The 21,531-nt window shown below is 47.6% G+C and overlaps 2 protein-coding genes across 2 annotated transcripts in view; both read left to right on the forward strand.

Annotated features, from left to right (window-relative positions):
* The first annotated feature begins 4,169 nt into the window (after window positions 1–4,169).
* Window positions 4,170–13,092, forward strand: LOC119951303 (gastrula zinc finger protein XlCGF26.1-like). The gene is made up of 2 exons (XM_038774390.1): window positions 4,170–6,101; window positions 12,959–13,092. Exon 1 carries the CDS (start codon window positions 4,831–4,833, stop codon window positions 6,076–6,078), a length of 1,248 nt encoding a protein of 415 aa, XP_038630318.1. The 5' UTR covers window positions 4,170–4,830; the 3' UTR covers window positions 6,079–6,101; window positions 12,959–13,092.
* A 4,830-nt stretch (window positions 13,093–17,922) lies between these two features.
* LOC119951630 (zinc finger protein 850-like) overlaps window positions 17,923–21,531 on the forward strand; it is an 87,156-nt gene continuing 83,547 nt past the window's right edge. The window contains exon 1 of the mRNA XM_038774810.1: window positions 17,923–18,070. The gene's annotated coding sequence lies outside the window, so the exon portion shown is untranslated. The remainder of the gene's footprint in view (window positions 18,071–21,531) is intronic.

The raw sequence follows: 21,531 nt of genomic DNA on the forward strand, positions 1-21,531 counted from the left end.
GAATTCCAGGTTGGGCAACAGGTAATGTTATCTGTTTATAACCCCAGCAGTTTTTTGGCTCCAAAATATTCCGGTCCCTACTCAATTTCGGACAAAATTAGCCCCTCCGTTTACAGGATCAAATATCCTAATGGGAAGACCGCGTGGTTCCATATAAACCAGTTAAAGGCATATGGAACACAGGCCAACCATGCTCACCATGTCCTGCTGGATGCAGCGGAACACTTCACCCCGCCCACCAGAGACACTTTTCCACCATCCCCCTCACAGACCAGTTCATCCACGGACTCGCCCACGACTCCGCCCCCAGACCACAACAGACCACGCCCCGACACGCCCACAAGCTGCCACAGCAGAGACAGTAGGACAGACACTGACTCTGAAGACAGCGACACCACACAGCCATACAGCCCACATTGCACCAACTACGACCCCGACTCCAGTGACCCCATGGAAGTCACTTACCTCAAAAACCCCGAACCACCACCCGACCCCGACTACCCCGACAACACACTCGACGCTACACAATGGCACAGGGACAATTCCTACAGACTTGTCCGCAATGACGAGAGTGACCCCCGGTCACACAATGCCAAAATCGCATGCCTGATCCACACAAGGGTGTGGGATCCGGGAGAGCAGGACGACACGGTGTCTGACTCCCGACACGGCAACCCCTTTGTGACCCTGTTCACAGAGGCAGAATCAAAGTGAGGTGTCCAGATGATGTAAGATAGGAATCGTTTGAGGGAAACGATGTCCTTTCTGATGGAACCTGCACGTATGTTTGTCTTCGTTTTATGTTTGTTTGTCTCAGGATTGTACAATGTTTCAGTTGGAGGATGGACATCTTCTTTTCAGCTGAAAAGATTGTGACCACCTCACATACACGTTAGCTTGTCTGCCGAAACTTTTGAGAACTTCGGTTTGATTGGAGATCTTTTCCAAAGTTGTAAGGCCACACGCCAAATAGTTTATCTGCAGATATCTCTGAGAACTTCAGTGATGTCCTCAGTTGGAGCATCTTGGCTCCCTTGGTTTTTTAGGTGCCCCTCTATTCGGCGAAATAGAGGCTGCAAGTCATGGTAAACACATTCGTACCCGTTTTCTCCAGGTTACTCAGGCAGTGGACAAACGGCACTGAGGACCCGCCCTGTCTGAGAACCAACCCTTGGTCAGCCAAGCTCGGGTATGGCACAGCACGCCCTACCCGGGGATCCCATCCAACTCATACCCGTAGCGGCCCATACGCAACTCATTCGGATGTTTGTTTCCAAATTTGTTTTCATTTTACGTTAGGTAGCCCTTCGGCCACCATCCCACATGCTATTTACATCCGGGAACATTCGGATGGTAAATCAGCAAAGCCTGCGAGACGGCTCGCAGAAGGAAGGATTGTTAGGTGTATGCTGGTCTTTAAATTCGCTTTTTGAAAAAAAAAAATGAGGGGAGTCACAGGGTGTGACTTAGCCAGTCATTTTAAAGGGTCAATTGGGTTTTGAAAGACAGATGCACTAACAAGTAAAGGTCTTAAACTGTGTATTGACAGATACTGTGCTTGATCCCAAAGGTTTCAAAGGACGAGACAGAGGTCGAAGCCAGGATTGTCAATACCGGAGGAAGAAGGAAGAGAAAGAGGAAGAACAGCAAAATGATGGAAGCCCACTTATTACTATTTAATGTCATATGTATATGTGTGGAAACAAGACACGTTTCCCCCACAACCCCCACCGTAAATGTTAGTACAACAAACCCCCAGTGCTCAGCTCTGATCAGCGAGGTTCAGACCTGGTGTACTAAATTCATGACGTGGTACTCCATGTCCTACATAATCGAATCACTGTTGGTGATTGCGATCCTCACCATCCTAGTGCAGACCCTCAGGTTGAGGAAATGGAAGAGGAGAGCCTCTCGTTCCAGCACCTCACCCATCTATAGAGTGCAATCCCCCATCTTCGGATTCCACCAAACCCCTCAACCCCTCACTGATTACAACACTCTGTAAATAAAATTCAGCCATGTATTATATTGTTCCATACTCGACTGCCGAGTTGGGAAGTGTGATGTTGTGGTGTGAATGGTTAAGGTTTAGAGTGATTAAATGTTTAAGTTAAGGTTAAGGTTAATAGTGATAGGTAGAGGTTCCCAATTGTAGTAATGCATGTCCCTTTTGACATAGGGCCAAGTAGAGATGTTAGTTAAATTTTTTTTCTCTTCTTCCCATAGTTTAGAACAGAGTAGAACAGGAACTGGCAAGAGGTCAGAACACAAGGAGGCAAAGTACATAGGTGATCCTTCACAATAGTATGATTGTGAGGATCACAAGGAGGGAATGTAGCCATGCTGGCCACGCAAAATGGACACTGAGCCAAACTAAAATGGAAGGCTGCTGAGAAACAGACAGTTCAGCCAGAACAGCAGTCTGCAAAGAGCAGTTTGCATTCTGCAGCAGCAGAAACCAGTTTGGGCTCAGGTAAAGAGACCTTAGCTAGGTGCAAATGGCAAAACGCTTTGCATGCTAATGAGGCCATCAGACTTGAACACCCACACAATAGATACATTTGGTTCTGAATGGACACATTCCAATCAAGACCCAGACATCGAGGCACCAGAAACCTCCGAACAAAAGGACATAAGAAACGCCCCCTCCATCACGGAGACCCCCTCGCATTGGGGAATTAATCCAGTATCGATAAGAAATTGATCCAATAGGTAGAGCCCGCCCGAGAAGAGGGAAGGACAACGGAACCCCTATAAAAGATAGGGACCTCGTGTTGTCCGGTCTGTTAAACCTGTGCTCCGGCCCCGACTGACACCTGGTATCCTGACTCCAGCCGTTGAGCACCAGCCGCCGAAACCGTAAGTTCAACGCTCGCTACGCGATCCAAGCCCGCTAGACTCCCAAGTGCCAGAACGCTTGCTGAAGGCTGCAGACAAAACCAGGACGAAGGCCTCGTTCTCTGACCTTGCCTGTTCCTGTTAGATAAGTATTCTGTTTGCTTATGTTTAGTTGTAGCTTAGTCTCTTAGTGTGTGTGCATGAGTATTTATTATTAACTGTATAATAAATATTGATCGTTTGAACTTGACTAATCGGTGTATCGTCTTTATTACTTTGAATTTGACCTTGGAATACTTGTGACGTTGCCTATACGGCAGCTGGCGACTCCAGAGCTTAAATAATTACATAGAACAGAGCCTAGCAGTGTTAAGCACACGTCGAACTCGGAGGCGTGTTAATACACTCCAATAAACGCGTTTTACGCCCATAGTAAAACGTGCAACAATAATTTCCAGAAAGGTCTAAAAACAAAACACTGGAAATATTCAATAGGCCTGGCAATACCTGTGGAGTGTGAAACAAAGTCTACCTTTCTTTTCCGTATGGCTCTCCTTCACAGCTCTATTTCTCTGAAGAAAAGTCATGCAGACTCAAAATGTTAACTCTGTTTTTAATAATAGTAACCTTTATTATTGTCACAAGTAGGCTGACATTAACACTGCAATGAAGTTACTGTGAAAAGACCCTCGTTGCCACATTCTGGTGCCTGTTCGGGTACACAGAGGAGGAATTCTGAATGTCCAATTCACTGAACAGCCCATCTTTTGGGACTTGTGGGAGGAAACCAGAGCACCCAGAGGAAACCCACTCAGACACGGGGAGAATGTGCAGACTCCACAGAGATATTGACCCAAGCCGGGAATCGAACCTGGGACCCTGGAGCTGGAAGCAACAGTGCTGAGTTTTTCTCGGCACAGATGCTGTTGGGCCTGCTGGGGTCTTCTAGAATGTTCTTGTTTTTATTTCAGATTTCCAGCATCCAGGGTATTTTGCATTTATCCGAACGAGGTTTGCAGAGTTAAATCACTTTGAGAAATGGTGCATGACATGGGATTGGTGTTTGATGGCCCGGGCAGACACAACGGACCTCCTTGTGTGCTGTAAAATTCTCTGACACGCATGCAGTTAGATTTATGTATGATTTTCATTCATTGATGTATCTTAAGTTGGTTGCGTGGCAAGGATTGGTTTCTCTGCACCCTTTGACCTGTCAATGGGGTTGCTGTTACCCATCATTCCGTGTGGAGGTGAATGTGCCCCAAAGGCGGTCCAGGAGTCCGGTGCGCAGGCGCACTGTTGGGCTGTATCTGGAGCATGCGCAGTGTCACTTTGCTGCGAGCCGTGCGGGAGGCGCCATTCTCTCCGGGTGAGAGTCGGAGGGGGGGAACGGGGCCGGGAGTCGAGTTGGGGAGGGAGTAGAGGCTTCATAAACATCCGGCACAGGCCTCGAGACCGGGATAAGACTCTGCAGGTTCCTCGCTTGCAGCCTTTTCCCGGAAACAAACCCAGGCTTACGCCCGCCATCTTGTTTCACTGAGTGTTGGAGCGCATGCGCGATCACCTTGCTGAACCAGCTGTGGGCGGGGCGTCAGGATTCCTGTGACCAGGAGAGAAAATCACAGCCATTGACCAGGTGGTGTGCAATCGTTTTTGGAGAGGCAATCTGCTACTGGGAAGACACTCAACTGCCACATTTATCCAGGGTGCTTTGCAGCAGGGTATATGCCCTGAATACTGGCAGGTTTGCATCAAGCGAGGCACTGACTGACAGACTCCTGTTGGTGATCGACCCAGGTTAACTGCCACCATCTTTGCAGGGGGCAGCGTGGGGCTCAGCGAAGAAGCAGGAGGAAAATATGTTGTGGGTTTGTGTTCTGAACTGACTGTGATGGATTTTGGAAACTCCTGTCACAGGGATGGCGCAGGCCAAGATCTGACAAGAGTCACTCGATTCATAAGACCTGACCAAAACCTCATCGGCCCTTGAACATGGAAGCAAAGAGCACGATTCGGTGTGGGAAGACGTATCCTCAGTGCGGACAAGATTTCAGTGAATCATCTGACCTTTCGAAACCCATGCAGAGTCACACTGGGGAGAAGCCTTGGAAATGTGGGGACTGTGGAAAGGAATTTAAGTACCCTTCAGATCTGGAAATTCATCAGCGTATTCACACTGGGGAAAGGCCATTCATTTGCCCCGCATGTGGGAAAGGATTCATTAATTCCTCCCACCTCTTTGAACACCAGCGGGTTCACACTGGGGAGAAACCGTTCACCTGCTCAGAGTGTGGGAAGGGGTTCATTCGGTCAAGGAACCTCTTTTCACACCAACTTGTTCACACTGATAAGAGGCCCTTTAAATGTTCTGACTGTGACAGGAGCTTCAAAAGTGCAAGTGACCTGCTGAGACACCGACATACTCACACCGGGGATAGGCTGTTCAGCTGTTCTGCATGTGGGAAAGTATTCACTAATTCATCCCACCTCTCTGAACATCAACGAGTTCACACTGGGGAAAGGCCGTTCACCTGCTCCCAATGTGGGAAGGGATTCGCCCGGCTGAGCACCCTCATTTCACACCAACTTGTTCACACTGATCAGAGACCTTTTAAATGCTCGCACTGTGACAAGTGCTTTAAATTCAAAAGGCAACTGCTGAGACACCGGCGCACCCACACCGGGGAGAGGCCTTTCACCTGCTCCGTGTGTGGGAAAGGATTCACTGACTCCTGGGACCTGCTGAAACACTGGTACACTCACACCGGGGAGAGGCCGTTCGTCTGCTCCGCGTGTGGGAAGGGATTCATTCAGTCGTCGGAACTCCGTAAACATCAACTTGTTCACACTGATAAGAGACCATTTAAATGCCCTGACTGTGGGAAGGGCTTTAAAACCACAAGCGACCTGCTGAGGCACCAGCGTATTCACACCGGGGAGAGGCCGTTCAGCTGCACTGTGTGTGGGAAGCGATTTATTAATTCATCCCACCTCTCTCAACACCGGCGAACTCACACTGGGGAAAGGACATTCATCTGCTCCAAATGTGGAAAGGGATTCACTCGCTTAAGCACCCTCGTTTCACACCAACTCGTTCACACTGATGAGAGACCGTTTCAATGTTTTGACTGTGACAAATGCTATAAATGCAAAAGGGAATTGCTGAGACACCAGCGCACTCACACTGGGGAGCGGTGCTCACCTGCTGCGCACGTGGGAAAGGATTCAGCCACCCGCTGAAACATCAGTGCACTCAAACTGGGGTGAGGCCTTTCACATACCCTGTGTGTGAGAAGCGATTTAATCAATCATCCACCCTGCTCAGAAACCAGCAAATTCACAAGAGATCCACTAGGGGTTAGATTCTGCTGTAATTTCTATTGTTAATCACAATAAATGCTGGGGCGGAACGGTGGCGTAGTGGTTAGCACTGCTGTCTACGGCGCCGAGGTCCCGGGTTCGATTATGGCCCCAGGTCACTGTCTGTGTGGAGTTTGCACATTCTCCCCGTGTCTGTGTGGGTTTCACCCCCACACGGCGCCGAGGTCCCGGGTTCGATCCCGGCCCCAGGTCACTGTCTGTGTGGAGTTTGCACATTCTCCCCGTGTCTGCGTGGGTCTCACCCCCCCACGGCGCCGAGGTCCCGGGTTCGATTCCGGCCCCAGGTCATTGTCTGTGTGGAGTTTGCACATTCTCCCCGTGTCTGCGTGGGTCTCACCCCCACAACCCAAGGATGTGCAGGATAGGTGGATTGGCCACGCTAAATTGACCCTTAATTGGAAAAAAATAATTGGGTATTCTAAATTTTGAAATAAAATAAATAAATGCTGGCCTAGCCAGTGACACCCACATCTGATGAATGAATTAAAAAAATAAACTGAACCATGTTCATTTTGATAGATGGGGTTTATTATAAATTTTAAAAAAATAAATTTAGAGTACCCAATTCATTTTTCCCAATTAAGGGGCAATTTAGCGAAGCCAATCCACCTACCCTGCACATCTTTGGGTTGTGGGGGCGAAACCCACGCAAGCACGGGGAGAATGTGCAAACTCCACACGGACAGTGACCCAGAGCCGGGATCGAACCTGGGACCTCGGCGCCGTGAGGCATCGGGGCTAACCCACTGTGCTACCCCTAGGGTTTATTATTAATGAAGGTATAAGTGGACTGGAGATTAAAATTCTTACACATTTAGTGTACATGTTGAATAAGTAAAGCAGGTTATTTTTTTTATAGGCTTACTCCCATTAAAATAATATAAATAATTTGAAAATAAATGTAATGTTTGTGTCTCGATATTGTGTTTGACCCACTATAGTAAATACGGGGTACAGTCATGATGGTATTGAGCAGGATGTATGTTGGCTTTTATGGTCAGACACTTGCATACTGCACCCCACAAGGACGCAACAAACCTCCCCCACCTTGGATTATCTCAGGGACATTATAAACTTCCCCTTTCTTTATTTAGAAATACAGAATATAATTGAGCAGAGTCAGCATGGCTTCATGAAGGGGAAATCACACCTGAAAAAATTAGTTGGAATTCTTTGAGGTGGATAGATAAAGGGGGACCAGAGGGATATAAGCAGGTTAAATGAGTGGACAAAAGCCGAGCAGCTGGAAAATAATGTAATAATGTGAAGTTGTCCACTTTGGTGGGAAGAATAAATGAGCTGAATATGATTTAAATGGAGACAGACGGCAGAAAGCTGCAGCTCAGAGGGATTTGGGGGTCCTGGTGCATAAATAGCGCGCAGGTTCGAGCAGGTAATTGGGAAGGGAAATGGGATGTTGGCCTTTATTTCACAGAGAATGGAGTACAAAAATAGGGAACACGTGCTAAAACTACACAAGGCACCAGTTCGACCACACCTGGAATACTCTGAACGGTTTTGGTTGCCTTAACCAAGGAAAGATAGACTGGCTATGGAGGCAGTCCCGAAAAGGTTCACTAGATTGTTCCCGGGTATGGAGGGATTTTCTTATGAGAGGTTGACTAGGGCCTGTAATCGCTGGAGTTTAGAAGAATGAGAGTTGACCTTATTGAGACATAGGATTCTCAGGGGTTTGACAGGGTTGATGCAGTCTTTTATTTTCACCTTGTGGGGGAGTTTCGGACCAGAGGGCAGAATCTCAGAGTAAGGGGGCCGCCCCATTTTGGACAGCGATGAGGAATTTCCCCCCTCGGAGGGTGGGGAATGTGTGGAATTCTTTCCCGCAGAGAGCTGGAGAGGCTGGGCCGTTAAGTATGTTCAAGGCCGAGACAGACAGATTTTTAATCCGTGAGGGAATCAATTTGACAGTCAATCGATTTGACATTCAATGACATTACCATCGCTGAATCCCCCTCAATCAACATCCTGGGGGTTACCATTGATCAGAAACTGAACTGGACGAGCCACATTCATACTGTGGCTACCAGGGTAGGTCAAAGGCTAGGAATCCTACGAAGAGTAACTCATCTCCTGACCCCAAAGCCTGTCCACCATTTACAAGGTACAAGTCAGGGGTGTGGAGGAATACACCCCACCTGCCTGGATGAGTGCAGCTCCAGCAACACTCAAGACGCTCAACACCATCTAGGACAAAGCAGCCCCACTTGATTGCCCCCCCCTTCCACAAACATTCAAATCCCAGTGGCAGTCATGTGTACCATCTATGATACCTCCCATCATTCAGCCGCCTTCCCAGCAAGTGCAGTAACTCACCAAGGTTCCTCAGACAGCACCTTCCAAACCCATGACCGCTACCATCTAGAAGAACAAGAGCAGCAGATACCTGGGAACCCCACCACTTGGAGGCTCCCCTCCCCTCCAAATCACTCAGCACGGTAGCATTGTGGATAGCACAATCGCTTCACAGCTCCAGGGTCCCAGGTTCGATTCCCAGCTTGGGTCACTGTCTGTGCGGAGTCTGCACATCCTCCCCGTGTGTGCGTGGGTTTCCTCCGGGTGCTCCGGTTTCCTCCCACAGTCCAAAGATGTGCAGGTTTGGTGGATTGGCCATGATAAATTGCCCTTAGTGTCCAAAATTGCCCTTAGTGTTGGGTGGGGTTACTGGGTTATGGGGATAGGGTGGAGGTGTTAACCTTGGGTAGGGTGCTCTTTCCAAGAGCCGGTGCAGACTCGATGGGCTGAATGGCCTCCTTCTGCACTGTAAATTCTATATCTATGAAATATATCGCCGTTCCTTCACTGTCACTGGGGCAACATCCTGAAACTCCCTAACAGCACAGTGGGTGTACCCATGCCTCAGGGACTGCAGCGGGTTCAAGAAGGCAACTCACCACCACCTTCTGAAGGGCAGTTAGGGATGGGCAAAACATTCTGGTGCAGCCAACGGCGCCCGAATCCTGTAAATTATTATTTTTAAAAAGGGTTATGGGGACAAAGCAGGAAAGGAGTTGAGCACCATCAGATCAGATCAATCTCATTGAATGGCAGAGAAGAGTCAATGGGTTGAATGGCGTACCTCTGATCCCATGCTGTGTGCTCTTATTGTCTTATAAACTCCCCCTTTCTTGCAGCTCATGGTCAGACACTTGTGGTGTAGTAGGAATATCAGATTTATATTGTTTCATATGTATCTGGTGCACTGATGGTTAAAGGCCTGTGTTAGTGTGTATATGTATCTGCTGCAGTAAGGGTTTTTAAAATCCTGGTTTAGACAGGCAGACACTGGCTACAGAAGGGATAATTAAAGCATCGTAAAATGAGATCATCCTTATTTAAAACCATGCTTGTGAAAAAGGACAGGCCTAATGGATAGTTGTTATGATTTCTGGGGATAGGGCAGCACGGTGGCGCAGTGGGTTAGCCCTGCTGCCTCACGGCGCCGAGGTCCTAGGTTCAATCCCGGCTCTGGGTCACTGTCCGTGTGGAGTTTGCACATTCTCCCCGTGTTTGCGTGGGTTTCTCCCCCACAACCCAAAGATATGCAGGCTAGGTGGATTGGCCACGCTAAATTGCCCCTTAATTGGAAAAAAATGAATTGGGTATTCTAAATTGATTTTTAAAAATGATTTATGGGGAGGAGATAATTAGAGACGTTGGCCGCGATCTTCCGGCCTTGTTGCACTCTCAGTCAATCGAAATGAGGCTGGTAAATAGCAGGAGAGGCCAAAAATGAGATCTGCGCCATGCGCCAAACTGTTTGAGATGCAAGCGGCCCTTAGGCAAAATCGGGATCTCGCCATAGTGTGGCGAGAAACCAATTATCACCACTTAAGCCCCATTTCCATACAATTAACGAGAACCCTGTTATCCAACGGCCTCCCATCATTCAGCCACCTTCCCAGCAAGTGCTCACGCTGGTGCCAATTAGCACTCCTTTTTAAAACATGGACCAGGCGGAATGGCATCCGGGGGTATCTCGGACCATCAGAGGCCTCTGGGTGGTCAGGGTAAGTGCAGAGTGGCTCCCTGGACCTCTCCCTGGAACGTGGGCACCTTGGCACTGCCCAGCTGGCACCTTGGCACTGTATCCCGGCACAAAAATGTTTTCAGAGAATCGCATCCATTGTGTTTAAATTTAAATAATCAGCTCAGCTCATGGGATTGGGATAATGATGATGTTATAAATGGGAGGAGCCAGGAGCTGAAGCAGTCCGGTTTTGAGTCCTTTTAGATTTAGCTGTGAACAGAACAGCAGCTTTCAAAACCTGCAAAGTTAAACAGTGGTTTGATGCAGACAAGAATCTACAAGCTGTTTCCTGAAGGATCTCTCTCCAAGACATCTCTATACAGCAAGTATTCCTGTGTTTGCTAACTATTTAAAAGTGGTTTTTGCCTGAGATGGGTTTTGCTTGATTGGAGATCAGTTAGGGAGTTATTGTGAAGACTTGTTTAGCCATTCAGTATGAGCTATTTATTTTATAATGTTAAGATAGTTTAATACTGTGGTAATAATAAAGTTTGTTTTAATATACCAAGTGTCGATGTGGGTTTGAAATCACTCTTGGAGTGAAGTATTCTTTACCTCATCAATTTACAAATTATAAAATATTGGGTTTCTGTCCAGTATCCTAGCAAACGCTGGGGGTCTGTACCAGGATTGTAATACACTGAAAAACTACATATTATGAACTGTCCCTCCATGGAACAGCTTAGGGTTGGAAACGGAACATCCTACACCCCATGGGACATTACAAACTACCTCCTCTGTGGGATAATCATGGATGGATGGACCGCAGTCAGAACACAGGAACAAGAGGAGGGCCATTCAGTCCCTCAAGCCTGCAATGCCTTTCAGTTAGATTGGGCTTAATATGTGCATTGACTCTATTTTGATCCATTTACGTTGCTATCTTTATTGAACAATAACCCTTATCAAGAAGCACACCCCAATGTATGGCAAGAGTGCGAGTTACAATATGGCTCTCGAGTAGCCTTGCAGGAGCAGGTCAGGTGAAACAAAGGTTATAAATCTGAGATAGGGGGTCGTACACTTAGCGGAATGTATCAGAATTAAACAGATTGAGGACTCTGGGTCTGTACTCATTGGAATTTAGATGGTTGAGGGGGGATCTTATTGAAACTTACAGAATACTGATAGGCCTAGATAGAGTGAAAGTGGAGATGATGTTTTCACGAGTAGGAGAGACTAGAACCCGAGGGTACAGTCTCAGACTGAAGGGACGATCCTTTACAACAGAGATGAGGAGGAATTTCTTCAACCAGAGGGTGGTGAATCTGTGGAACTCTTTGCCACAGAAGGCTGTGGAGGCCAAGTCACTGAGTATCTATAAGACAGAGATAGATAGGTTCTTAATTATTCAGGGGTTATGGGTAGAAGGCAGGAGATTGGGGATGAGAAACATATCAGCCATGATTGAATGGTAGAGCCGACTCGATGGGCTGAATGACCCAATTCTGCTCCTATGTCTTATGCTCTTATGGATCACAGACGTCAGGAATTCCATCGGGATATATTCCATATCTATTTGATGCCAGTTTTGAATTTGAAGTATACTTCTCACTGGTCCAGGAGCAGAGGATATTTTTACAAGCAGCAAAATCTTATTTGGCCTTTTTTCATTAACGTCAACAATTCTCCCCTCTGGAAGACCCAGAGTTAGGAACAAAGACTCAAATTCTAAGGCCTGTCAAATACTCCTCTCAAGCTCATTAAATACACCAGACCATTAGGTTTAAATATGGATACAGGTCCAGAAGCAGTGTACATAATCACCTTTGACAACCAGGCACTTTAGGCACATTGGGGTTATAGCAGGATCAAACCTATGTCTCAGATTAGGTGTGATATACAAATGGTGGAATATCTTGAATTGAGTCTCCTTCATTCCATTTCATACCAAAATTTTATGGGGATAATCCCATATACTACCCCATGTCTCCTCATCAATATTAGTGGCCAAGTCTTTTTCTCAAGACTGCAATGTACTCAATGCACTAACGTAGATCTAGAGCACAAGGTACCATTAGTCTCGCTAATGAACTGTTCAGGCTCCGCGGAAACCAGGATTATTTTTTCCACCGGGGCATAGAAGAGTCAAGATGCAAAGTTGTTTTATTAAGGATGAACTCTCTGAGTTGCAAAGAAGGTGTGTCTCAGAATGTCAGATTGTTGGCATTGCTGCTCAAAGGATGACAAGGAAGCACCACTGACATATCACCTAGTGTCTATCTCTCCAAGTATTGAATCCGTGGTCCTTAAGACCAGGTGGGAAGTCCAGCCTGCTTTGGATGGGAGAGAGAGCTGACGTCAGTTTAGATCTCCCTTCTAATTGACGGACCATCCTCAACACTCTACGAGTATTCATTTTTTTTTATCAAACAATTTTATTGAGGTATTTTTCGGCATTGTAAACAGTTACAGACATCAACAAAAAGAAAGCAAAAAAGGCAAAAATGTGCAAGCATCCACGTACAATCAGTACTTCAATCATACCACACTGCACAAGCCCGCTCCTCTCCCATCGGCACTACCCGCCAATTTATGAGTATTAATAATTATATGATTTTCGCACCTAGCAGAACATGACCTGAAGTCCCCATAGAATAACAAGACCAGTTGTCAGGGTCCATTCTGTTTCTTCTTGTTTATTCTTATTTCTTACCAAATGATCACTGTGGTAACCCATTCTCCCTGCAGAAAAGGCTGCTGCAGGCAGAGGAGACCAGAACCTGATAACTCTCTCAGCAGAAGAGGCTGATGTGAAGCCAGGGACTTTTCCTGGATATTGCTAACTGCAAGGAAGATCATTAAAGGCTGAAAACCAGAGACTTTTACCACACTCATACTGTGAAGAAAATGCACTGAAGAATTCATCATCTGAAGCAAGGACTCTTATCTTTTATCCTTAATCCTGATTATTTTTACCCCTTTCCACCCCTCTGTGTTTGTCTGCCTTGTCTATGTGGTTAGAGGGCGGGCAGGTATTAGCTTGATGTTAATCAGCTGTATTTACTGAATATTTCATATTTGTTATAGTTATAAATAAACAGTATTTTTTTACAAAGGGGAGGGTGGGGGTAGGCTTGCCCTCCTGAACCTGGGCGGCGAATGCGGAGAAGATCCGGCAGTAGTGGGAGGAGGAAGGCGCAGAATGGATGCAGGATTTGGCGTGTGTGAGGGTGAGTCTGAGGACTCTGGCTGCGGCCCGCTTCCGTTTGGCCCGGGGAGGTACACGGTGAATCCGGTGATGGCTTCATCTTTCAAGGTTTGGAACCAGCTGTGGCGGCATTTTGGCATGGGGGTTATGTTGGTGCTGGCCTCTACCTGTGGGGATCACCAGTTTGCCCCCGCAGGGGTGGATGCAACATATAGGCAGTGGCAGAGGGAGGGGTGGAATGGGTGAGGGACTTGTTTGTGGAAGGAAGGTTTGCAAGTGGGGGGGGGGGGGGGGGGGGGAGTTGCAGGAGAAATATGAGTTGCGGGGGTTGGGGGCGGGCGTTCAGATATATACAATTATGGAATTTTGTGCTGAAGGAGGTGCCCCAGTTTCCTCAGTTGGGCAGATTGTTGTCACCAGATGAGTTGGAGTATGGGAAGATCGCAAACATCAATGGATGGCGAGTGGGCGCAGGGAACGTGCCAACTGAGGAGGTAAAGCAGAGGTGGGAAGAGGAGCTGGGCATTGAGTTGGAATGGAGGGAGTGGAGTGAGATTATGTATCAGGTCAATGCAACGTTGTCCTGCACCAGCATGAGCTTGGTACAGTTCAAGGTGGTGGATCGGGCCCATTTGACTGGGCGCAGATGAATGGGTTCCTTGCAGAGGCAGAAGATAGGCATGAGAGATGTGTTGGGGCGGGGGGATAAATCATGTCCACATGTTTTGGGCATGTCTACGATTGCTGGGGTTCAGCCAGGCCGCCATCCCCGGTGCCGTTGTCGATCGCCATTCCAAATGGAATCCTTCGTTGGGCAATAATCCACAACAGCAGCCCATCGGCCCTCCTCTCCTCCATCAGCTCTGGCATTCCCGATATCCTACAAATCGCCACCGTTGGGTCCGGTTCAGCCTCCACCCCCACAATCTTCACATTCATCTGCCACTCCCTGGAGGAACCCATTCATCCTCGTCCGAGTCACATGCACCCAATGCAGCACCTTGCACTGAATCAAACTCATCCTCGTACATGCGGAGGTTGAATTTACCCTATGAATTGCCTCATTCAACACTCTGATGCACTATCAATTACGGCGAGACGAGAGTAGAGAGTAATCGAGGCTTTATTACGCAGAGAGGTGTAGCCTCCCGCAGCTGCTGCCGAAATGGCTGCAGCTCGGAGAGCCCACACATTTATACTCCGCCTACTAGGCGGAGCCAGCAGGCAGGGATCTACCCCCGTACCTGTAGTACAGGAGCCTTACCGTAATACACCTCATATGCGATATATATGCAACAGTGGTGACTACCACACACTCCCCATCCTATCTACCCCCCCCCCCCCGCAGATCCTCCTCCCATTTGTTCTTGATCCTCACCAACTGTGCTTCCCTTCCTCCCCCATCCAACCATATATATCACCATTCCTGCCCTTCCCCTCCACATCTGGGAGCAGCAACCACTCCAGCAGGGTAAACTCCGGCAGCTTGGGAAACCCTCTCCATTCCTTCTGCGCAAAGTCCCTCGCTTGCATATACCTGAATTCTCCCCCTCCCCCCACCCCCAACATGGAGCCAGGTCCCGCCACACCTCACGGCCTCCAGACTCCTCTGGGGAATCTTTCAAGTTGTGAAAACAAATGATTCTGGGCCTGGGACGTTGATTGTCCCTCGGCCTCAAGGACGGGATACGGTGCGCCCTTTCCAACTTGAAACACCCAGCCTTCACATCCAGCTTAAGGAAACGTGGCAGCGCCTCTCAACAGACTTAACAGGCTTCTTACCCTCCACTCCTTCCGGCAGACCGACGACCCGGACATTCTTCCTCCTGCCTCAGCTCGCCAAATCTACCGGGATTTCTGACCTACCCCGCAGCTGGTTTTCCAAGGATTGAATGCGAGCTTCAGCCGAGGGAGGAACATTTTTTTAAATTATAAATTTAGATTACCCAATTATTTTTTCCAATTAAGCATGGCCAATCCATCTCCTCTGCACAGTTTTGGGTTGTGGGGGCGAAACCCACGCAGACACGGGGAGAATGTGCAAACTCCACACGGACAGTGACCCGGATCCGGGATCGAACCTGGGACCTCGGCGCCGTGAGGCAGCATTGCTAACCACTTGCGCCACCCTGCAGCCTTGGGAGGAACATGTTTTCTTTGGTTTGATTCTGCCAGAATGAGGAGAGATTTGGTAGAGGACGGGTAAGGATGAGGCTTCTGCAGCAACTGTTCTTCTGCTCTCCCACACAAAGATGACTAGATGACATAAGTGCCACCATAAAGCCGTGGAAGTAATACCAATCGTTTAAGAGTTAGGGAATTCACCCCCCCCCCCCCCCCCCCCCCCCCCCCACCGCTCCACCATTCAATAGTATCATGGCTGATCTTCCCTTGGCCTCAACTCTACTTTCCGACCCATTCTCCATAACCCTTCAACCCAGAACTAATCAAAATCAAGTCTATCACCTCTTAAATTCACTCAATTTCTTGGTATCTACGCCGCTCTGTTTATTCCTTAGATTTATCACCCAAAGACCAGACGACCATAAGACATAGGAGCAGAATTAGGCCACTGCCTACAATACAACTGCTCACAATACTCCAAGTGGGGTCTGACCAGAGCCTTATACAGCTTCAGAATTACATCCCTCTTGTATTCTCGCCCTCTCAACACGATTGCGAATATTGCTTTGCCTTCGTAACTGCCGACTGACCCTGCACGTCAATCTTAAGAGAATCCTGAACTAGGACTGCTAACTCCCTTTTTGCTTCTGATTTCTGAAGCCATTTCCAATTTAGAAAATAGTCCAAACCTCTATTCCCGTACCAGCCTCCCCGAACAGGTGCCGGAATATGGCGACTAGGGGCTTTTCACAGTAACTTCATTTGAAGCCTACTTGTGACAATAAGCGATTTTCATTTTTTTCATTTCATTTCTTCGTGCCTGGGGAAAGTGGGCAGCATAATCAAAGACCCCTCCCACCCGGCTTACTCACTCTTCCAACTTCTTCTACTGGGCAGGAGATACAAAAGTCTGAGAACATGCAAAATCAGATTCAAAACCAGCTTCTTCCCCGCTGTTACCAGACTCGTACGGCCCTCTTATGGATTGACCAGATTAATACTACACTCCTCTATGCTTCACCCAATGCCGGTGTCTATGTATTTACATGGTGCAGCTTGTGTTGCCATATTATATATTTTCTTTTTCTTTTATTTTAATTTCATGTACTGAATGACCTGTTTGAGCTGCTCGCAGAAAAATACTTTTCACTGTACCTAGGTACACGTGACACTAAACAAACAAACTTGTTCCTGCTTTCCCGCCATATCCTTTGATCTATTTAGCCCCAAGGTCTATATCTCACTCCTTCTTGAAAACATAGGAAGTTTTGGCATCAACTGCTTTCTGCGGTAGTGAATTCCACAGCCGCATCACTCTCTGGGTGAAGATATTTCTTTTCATCTTAGCCTTAAACAGTCACCCCTGATTCCTTGGTTCTGAATTCCCCCAGCATCGGGAATATTCTTCCTGCATCCACCCTGTCTAGTCCTGTTAAAATTTAATAGGTTTTTATGAGATCCCCCCATTCTACTAAACTCCAGTGAAAATAATCCTAGCCGGCTCAACCTCTTGTCGTACATCAGTCCCGCCATCCCAGGAATCAGTCTGGTAAACCTTTGCTGCATTCCCTTTATAGCAAGAACATCCTTCCTCAGATAAGAAGGCCAAAACTGCACACAATATTCCAGGTGTGGCCTCACCAAAGCCCTGTATAATTGCAGCAAGAAACCCCTGCTCCTGTACTCGAATCCTCTCTCTATGAAGGCCTCCATACCATTTGCCTTCTTCACTGCTGTTACACCTCATCAGCGACTGGTGTTCGAGTACACCCAGGTCACATTGCACATTCCCCTCTCAACCATTCAGATAATAATCTGCCTTCCTGTTTTTGCGAGCATTTAACCTCACATTTATCCACATTATACCGCATCTGCCAAGCATTTGCCCACTCAATCAACTTGAAGTCATGCCAACAGATCAAAATCAGCTGGAATTAAATGCTTCCGGACATGGAAGGAGTATTAAATAGCCTGTGAATTCTTCACTAATTCACACTGTTCTCCAAGGGATAAATTCAAAGAGAAACAATCTCTACACTGTGTTATTTCCTGAAATAATCACTGCTGTCTGTGCTGAATTAAACCATCTCAGTAACAAATGTTGAAATGTCTGCTCCACACCCACAGGGTTTCATCTGTGGAAAGCCACAAACAGAAAGGTCCAGTTTTCTCCTGGAGTTTGAGACAAAGCAGCTTTCAAAATGATACAGGGTCTCAGCCAATGAGGGAGATCCAGGCTCAGCCCCGCCCACTCATTCATTCCCATTGGTGGGAGGACCAGCCGCTCCCGTTCGGTCCTCCAGCCCCGCCCCCTCATCCTATTGGTCCGGAGCTACCGTCAATCAGCAGGGCATTGTGATGTGGGGCATGCGCAGTGCGGCTCATGTCCAGGGACAGACGCTTATTTGTCTCATCTTCAGGCGGGAAGGAGGCGGATAAGCGGAGGCAGCGTTAGGGGCAGTGGGTGGGAGGGGAGGCTTCGCAAATACCCAGTGGAGGCTTCAGCATCCCAAGAAAGAAGCTGCAAGGTACCGCATTTGTGCTGACCCAGCGCTGTCTTGGGCGACATTTCTCGGTGAAAGGCCCCGGTGAACGGCCATCTTTATGGGGCGATGCGCATGCGTGGCCATTCCGGCAGTTGCCATCCGCGCGCATGCGTGACCGTCTCCGGTCTAGTCCGCCGTGCGCACGCGCGGTCATCATTGTCCCTGTCAACAGGAGAGAATGTCGGGAACAAAGGAGCAGGAATTGGCCATTCAGCCCATCGAGCCTGTTCCACCATTTAGTGTGATCATAGCTGATCGGCCACTTCAACGTTTTTCCCCCAACACAAACAAATTCTTCTCATCTCAGCCCTAAGTGGCTTTCCCCTTATTTGCAAATTGTGTCTCCTGGTTCTTGATTTCCTCAACCAGAGTAAACCTCTTTCCCACATCTACACTATCGGTCCCTTGAAGTATTTTGGTGATTTCAATGAAGTAATCTCTCATTCTTCAAAACTCTGGAGATTGCAGGGCCAGATTCCGCAATCTCACTTCATAGGACAGCCCTGTCATCCTGGGAAATATGGCATCTCTGATGGGCAATAATCTCCATCCTCAGGGAAAGAGAGCAAAACTGCACACAGTATTCCAGGTGCGACCTAACCAAAGTACTGTACAATTCAAGTAAGACTTTGCTACCCCTGTACATAAACCCCTTTGTGATAAAGGGCAACATACCATTAGGCTTCCTAATTGCTTGCTTGCACTAACATGATAGCCTTAAGTTACTTATTGACGAGGATGGCCAGATCCTTTTGTACATCTAATCTCCGAACATTTAAGAAATATTCTGCACATCTGTTCCTCCGACAAAGTGGATAACTTTACATTTTTCCACATTATATTCCCTCTGCTGTGATACATAGATACAGAGAATTTACAGTGCAGAAGGAGGCCATTCAGCCCATTGAGTCTGCACCGGCTCTTGGAAAAAGCACCCTACCCAAGGTCAACACCTCCACCCTATCCCCATAACCCAGTAACCCCACCCAACACTAAGGGCAATTTTGGACACTAAGGGCAATTTATCATGGCCAATCCACCTAACCTGCACATCTTTGGACTGTGGGAGGAAACCGGAGCCCCCGGAGGAAACCCACGCACACACGGGGAGGATGTGCAGACTCCGCACAGACAGTGACCAAAGCCGGAATCGAACCTGGGACGCTGGAGCTGTGAAGCGATTGTGCTATCCACAATGCTACCGATCTTGCCCACTCACTTAGTCTGTCCAAATCTTTGTGAAGCCACTGTATCTTCCTCACAACACACTTCCCCACTACAAGACCATAAGTCATAGGAGCAAAATTAGGCCACTCGGCCCATCGAGTCTGCTCCGCCATTCAATCATTTTATTTTATTTAGAGTGTCCAAGTCATTTTTTCCAATTAAGGGGCAATTTGGCGTGGCCACTTTACCTAACCTGCGCATCTTTCGGTTGTGGGGGCGAAACCCACGCAAACATGGGGAGAATGTGCAAACTCCAGACGGACAATGAGCCAGAGCCGGGATCGAACCTGGGACTTTGGCGCCGTGAGTGTGCAGTGCTAACCACTGTGCCACCGTGCTGCCCTTCGCCATTCAATCGTGGCTGATATTTTTATCATCCCCATTCTCCTGCCTTTTCCCCATACCCCCTGATGCCAAGCACAGTGGTTAGCACTGTTGCTTCACAGCACCAGGGTCCTAGGTTCGATTCCCGGCTTGGGTCACTGTCTGTGCGGAGTCTGCTGGTTCTCCTGGTGTCTGCGTGGGTTTCCTCCGGGAGCTCCGCTTTCCTTCCACAAGTCCCGAAAGATGTGCTGTTAGGTAATTTGGACATTCTGAATTCTCCCTCAGTGTACCTGAACAAGCGCCAGAGTGTGGTGACTCGGGCTTTTCACACTAACTTCATTGCAGTGTTAGTGTAAGCCTACTTGTGACAATAAAGATTATTATTTTGTTATTCAAGAACCTATCTGTCTCTGTCTTAAAGACACTCCGTGATTTGGCCACCACAGCCTTCTGCGGCAAACAGTTCTACAGATTCACCACCTGAAGAAATTCCTCCTCATCGCTATTTTTAAAATAAATTTAGAGTACCCAATTCATTGTTTTCAAATTTAGGGGCAATTTAGCGTGGCCAATCCACCCAGCCTGAACATCTTTGGGTTGTGGGGGCGAAACGGGGAGAATGTGCAAACTCCACACGGACAGTCCTCATCTCTATTTTGAAGGATCGTCCCTTTAGTCTGAGATTTTGTCCTCTGGTTTTAATTTCTTCTACAATTGGAAACATCCTCTCCCACCATGTCAACCGTGAACTTGAAAATATTACATCTATACCCCACGCCCAAATAATTGATATTTATTGTGAACAGCTGGGGCTACGCTCTGTTATCTGTGATTCCACAGCTCTGGGGCTGGTGTGGTTCCTTCACTGTGGATCTGAATCCATGTCCAACTCTCGCTCTGTTTCACTTCTGTGTCCCCGATCACCTCTCTGCTATTGTCTAACTAATGGGAGTAATTTTGCTGTGTTTTGTATGTTACTGTTAATTTCACTGACCATGTCTCAGTTAGGTTACCACTGCCGTCCATCCCCGATCCATGCGCTAGTGACTGATTTGCTTTATCTTCCCATAGTATCTTTCATAGTCAGGAATTGTTTCCCCTGCGCTATAAAACATAAGAACCGGGAGCAGGAATCGGCAATTTAGCCACACGAACCCACTCTGCCGTTCAATACAATCACGGCTGATCTGATCTTGGCTTCAACTCCAACGTCCTCCATAATCTTTTAACCTATTACTCATTACCAATCTGTGTCCATCTCCTCCTTAAATTTACTCAATCCCCCAGCATCGACTGAACTCTGGGGTAGAGAATTACACAGATTCACCACCCTTTGGGAGAAGTAAATTCTCCTCATCTTTGTTTTAAATCGGGGTGGCACAGTGGTTAGCATTGCTGCCTACAGCGCTGAGGGCCCGGGTTCAATCCCGGCTCTGGGTCCCTGTCCGTGTGGAGATTGCACATTCTCCCCATGTCTGCGTGGGTTTCACCCCCACAACCCAAAGATGTGCAGGGTAGGTGGATTTGCCACACTAAATTGCCCCTTAATTGGAAAAAAATAATTGGGTACTCGTAAGTTTATTTTTAAAAAAATCTTTGTTTTAAATCTGTTCCCCCTTATCCTAAAACTGTGACCTCCATCGCTTCTGCTTCTGACCTTGTATTAACCATCAGATTCTGCGCCATTTTTATTCCCATTTGAACACTGAAATGTTAAATCTGCCTCTTTCTCCACAGTTACTGCCTGACTTGTTGAGTACTTCCAGCGCTACCTCTTTTTATTTCAGATTTACAGCAGCTGCAGTATTTTGCTATTGTTTTATTGCAGGAGTCGCTCACAGAACTGAATCTGGAACCACAAGCACAGCAGTTAAAAGCGGGTTGTAGCAGTG

The sequence above is a fragment of the Scyliorhinus canicula genome, chromosome 17 (assembly GCF_902713615.1).
Source record: "Scyliorhinus canicula chromosome 17, sScyCan1.1, whole genome shotgun sequence".
In the NCBI taxonomy this organism is placed as follows: Eukaryota; Metazoa; Chordata; class Chondrichthyes; order Carcharhiniformes; family Scyliorhinidae; genus Scyliorhinus; species Scyliorhinus canicula.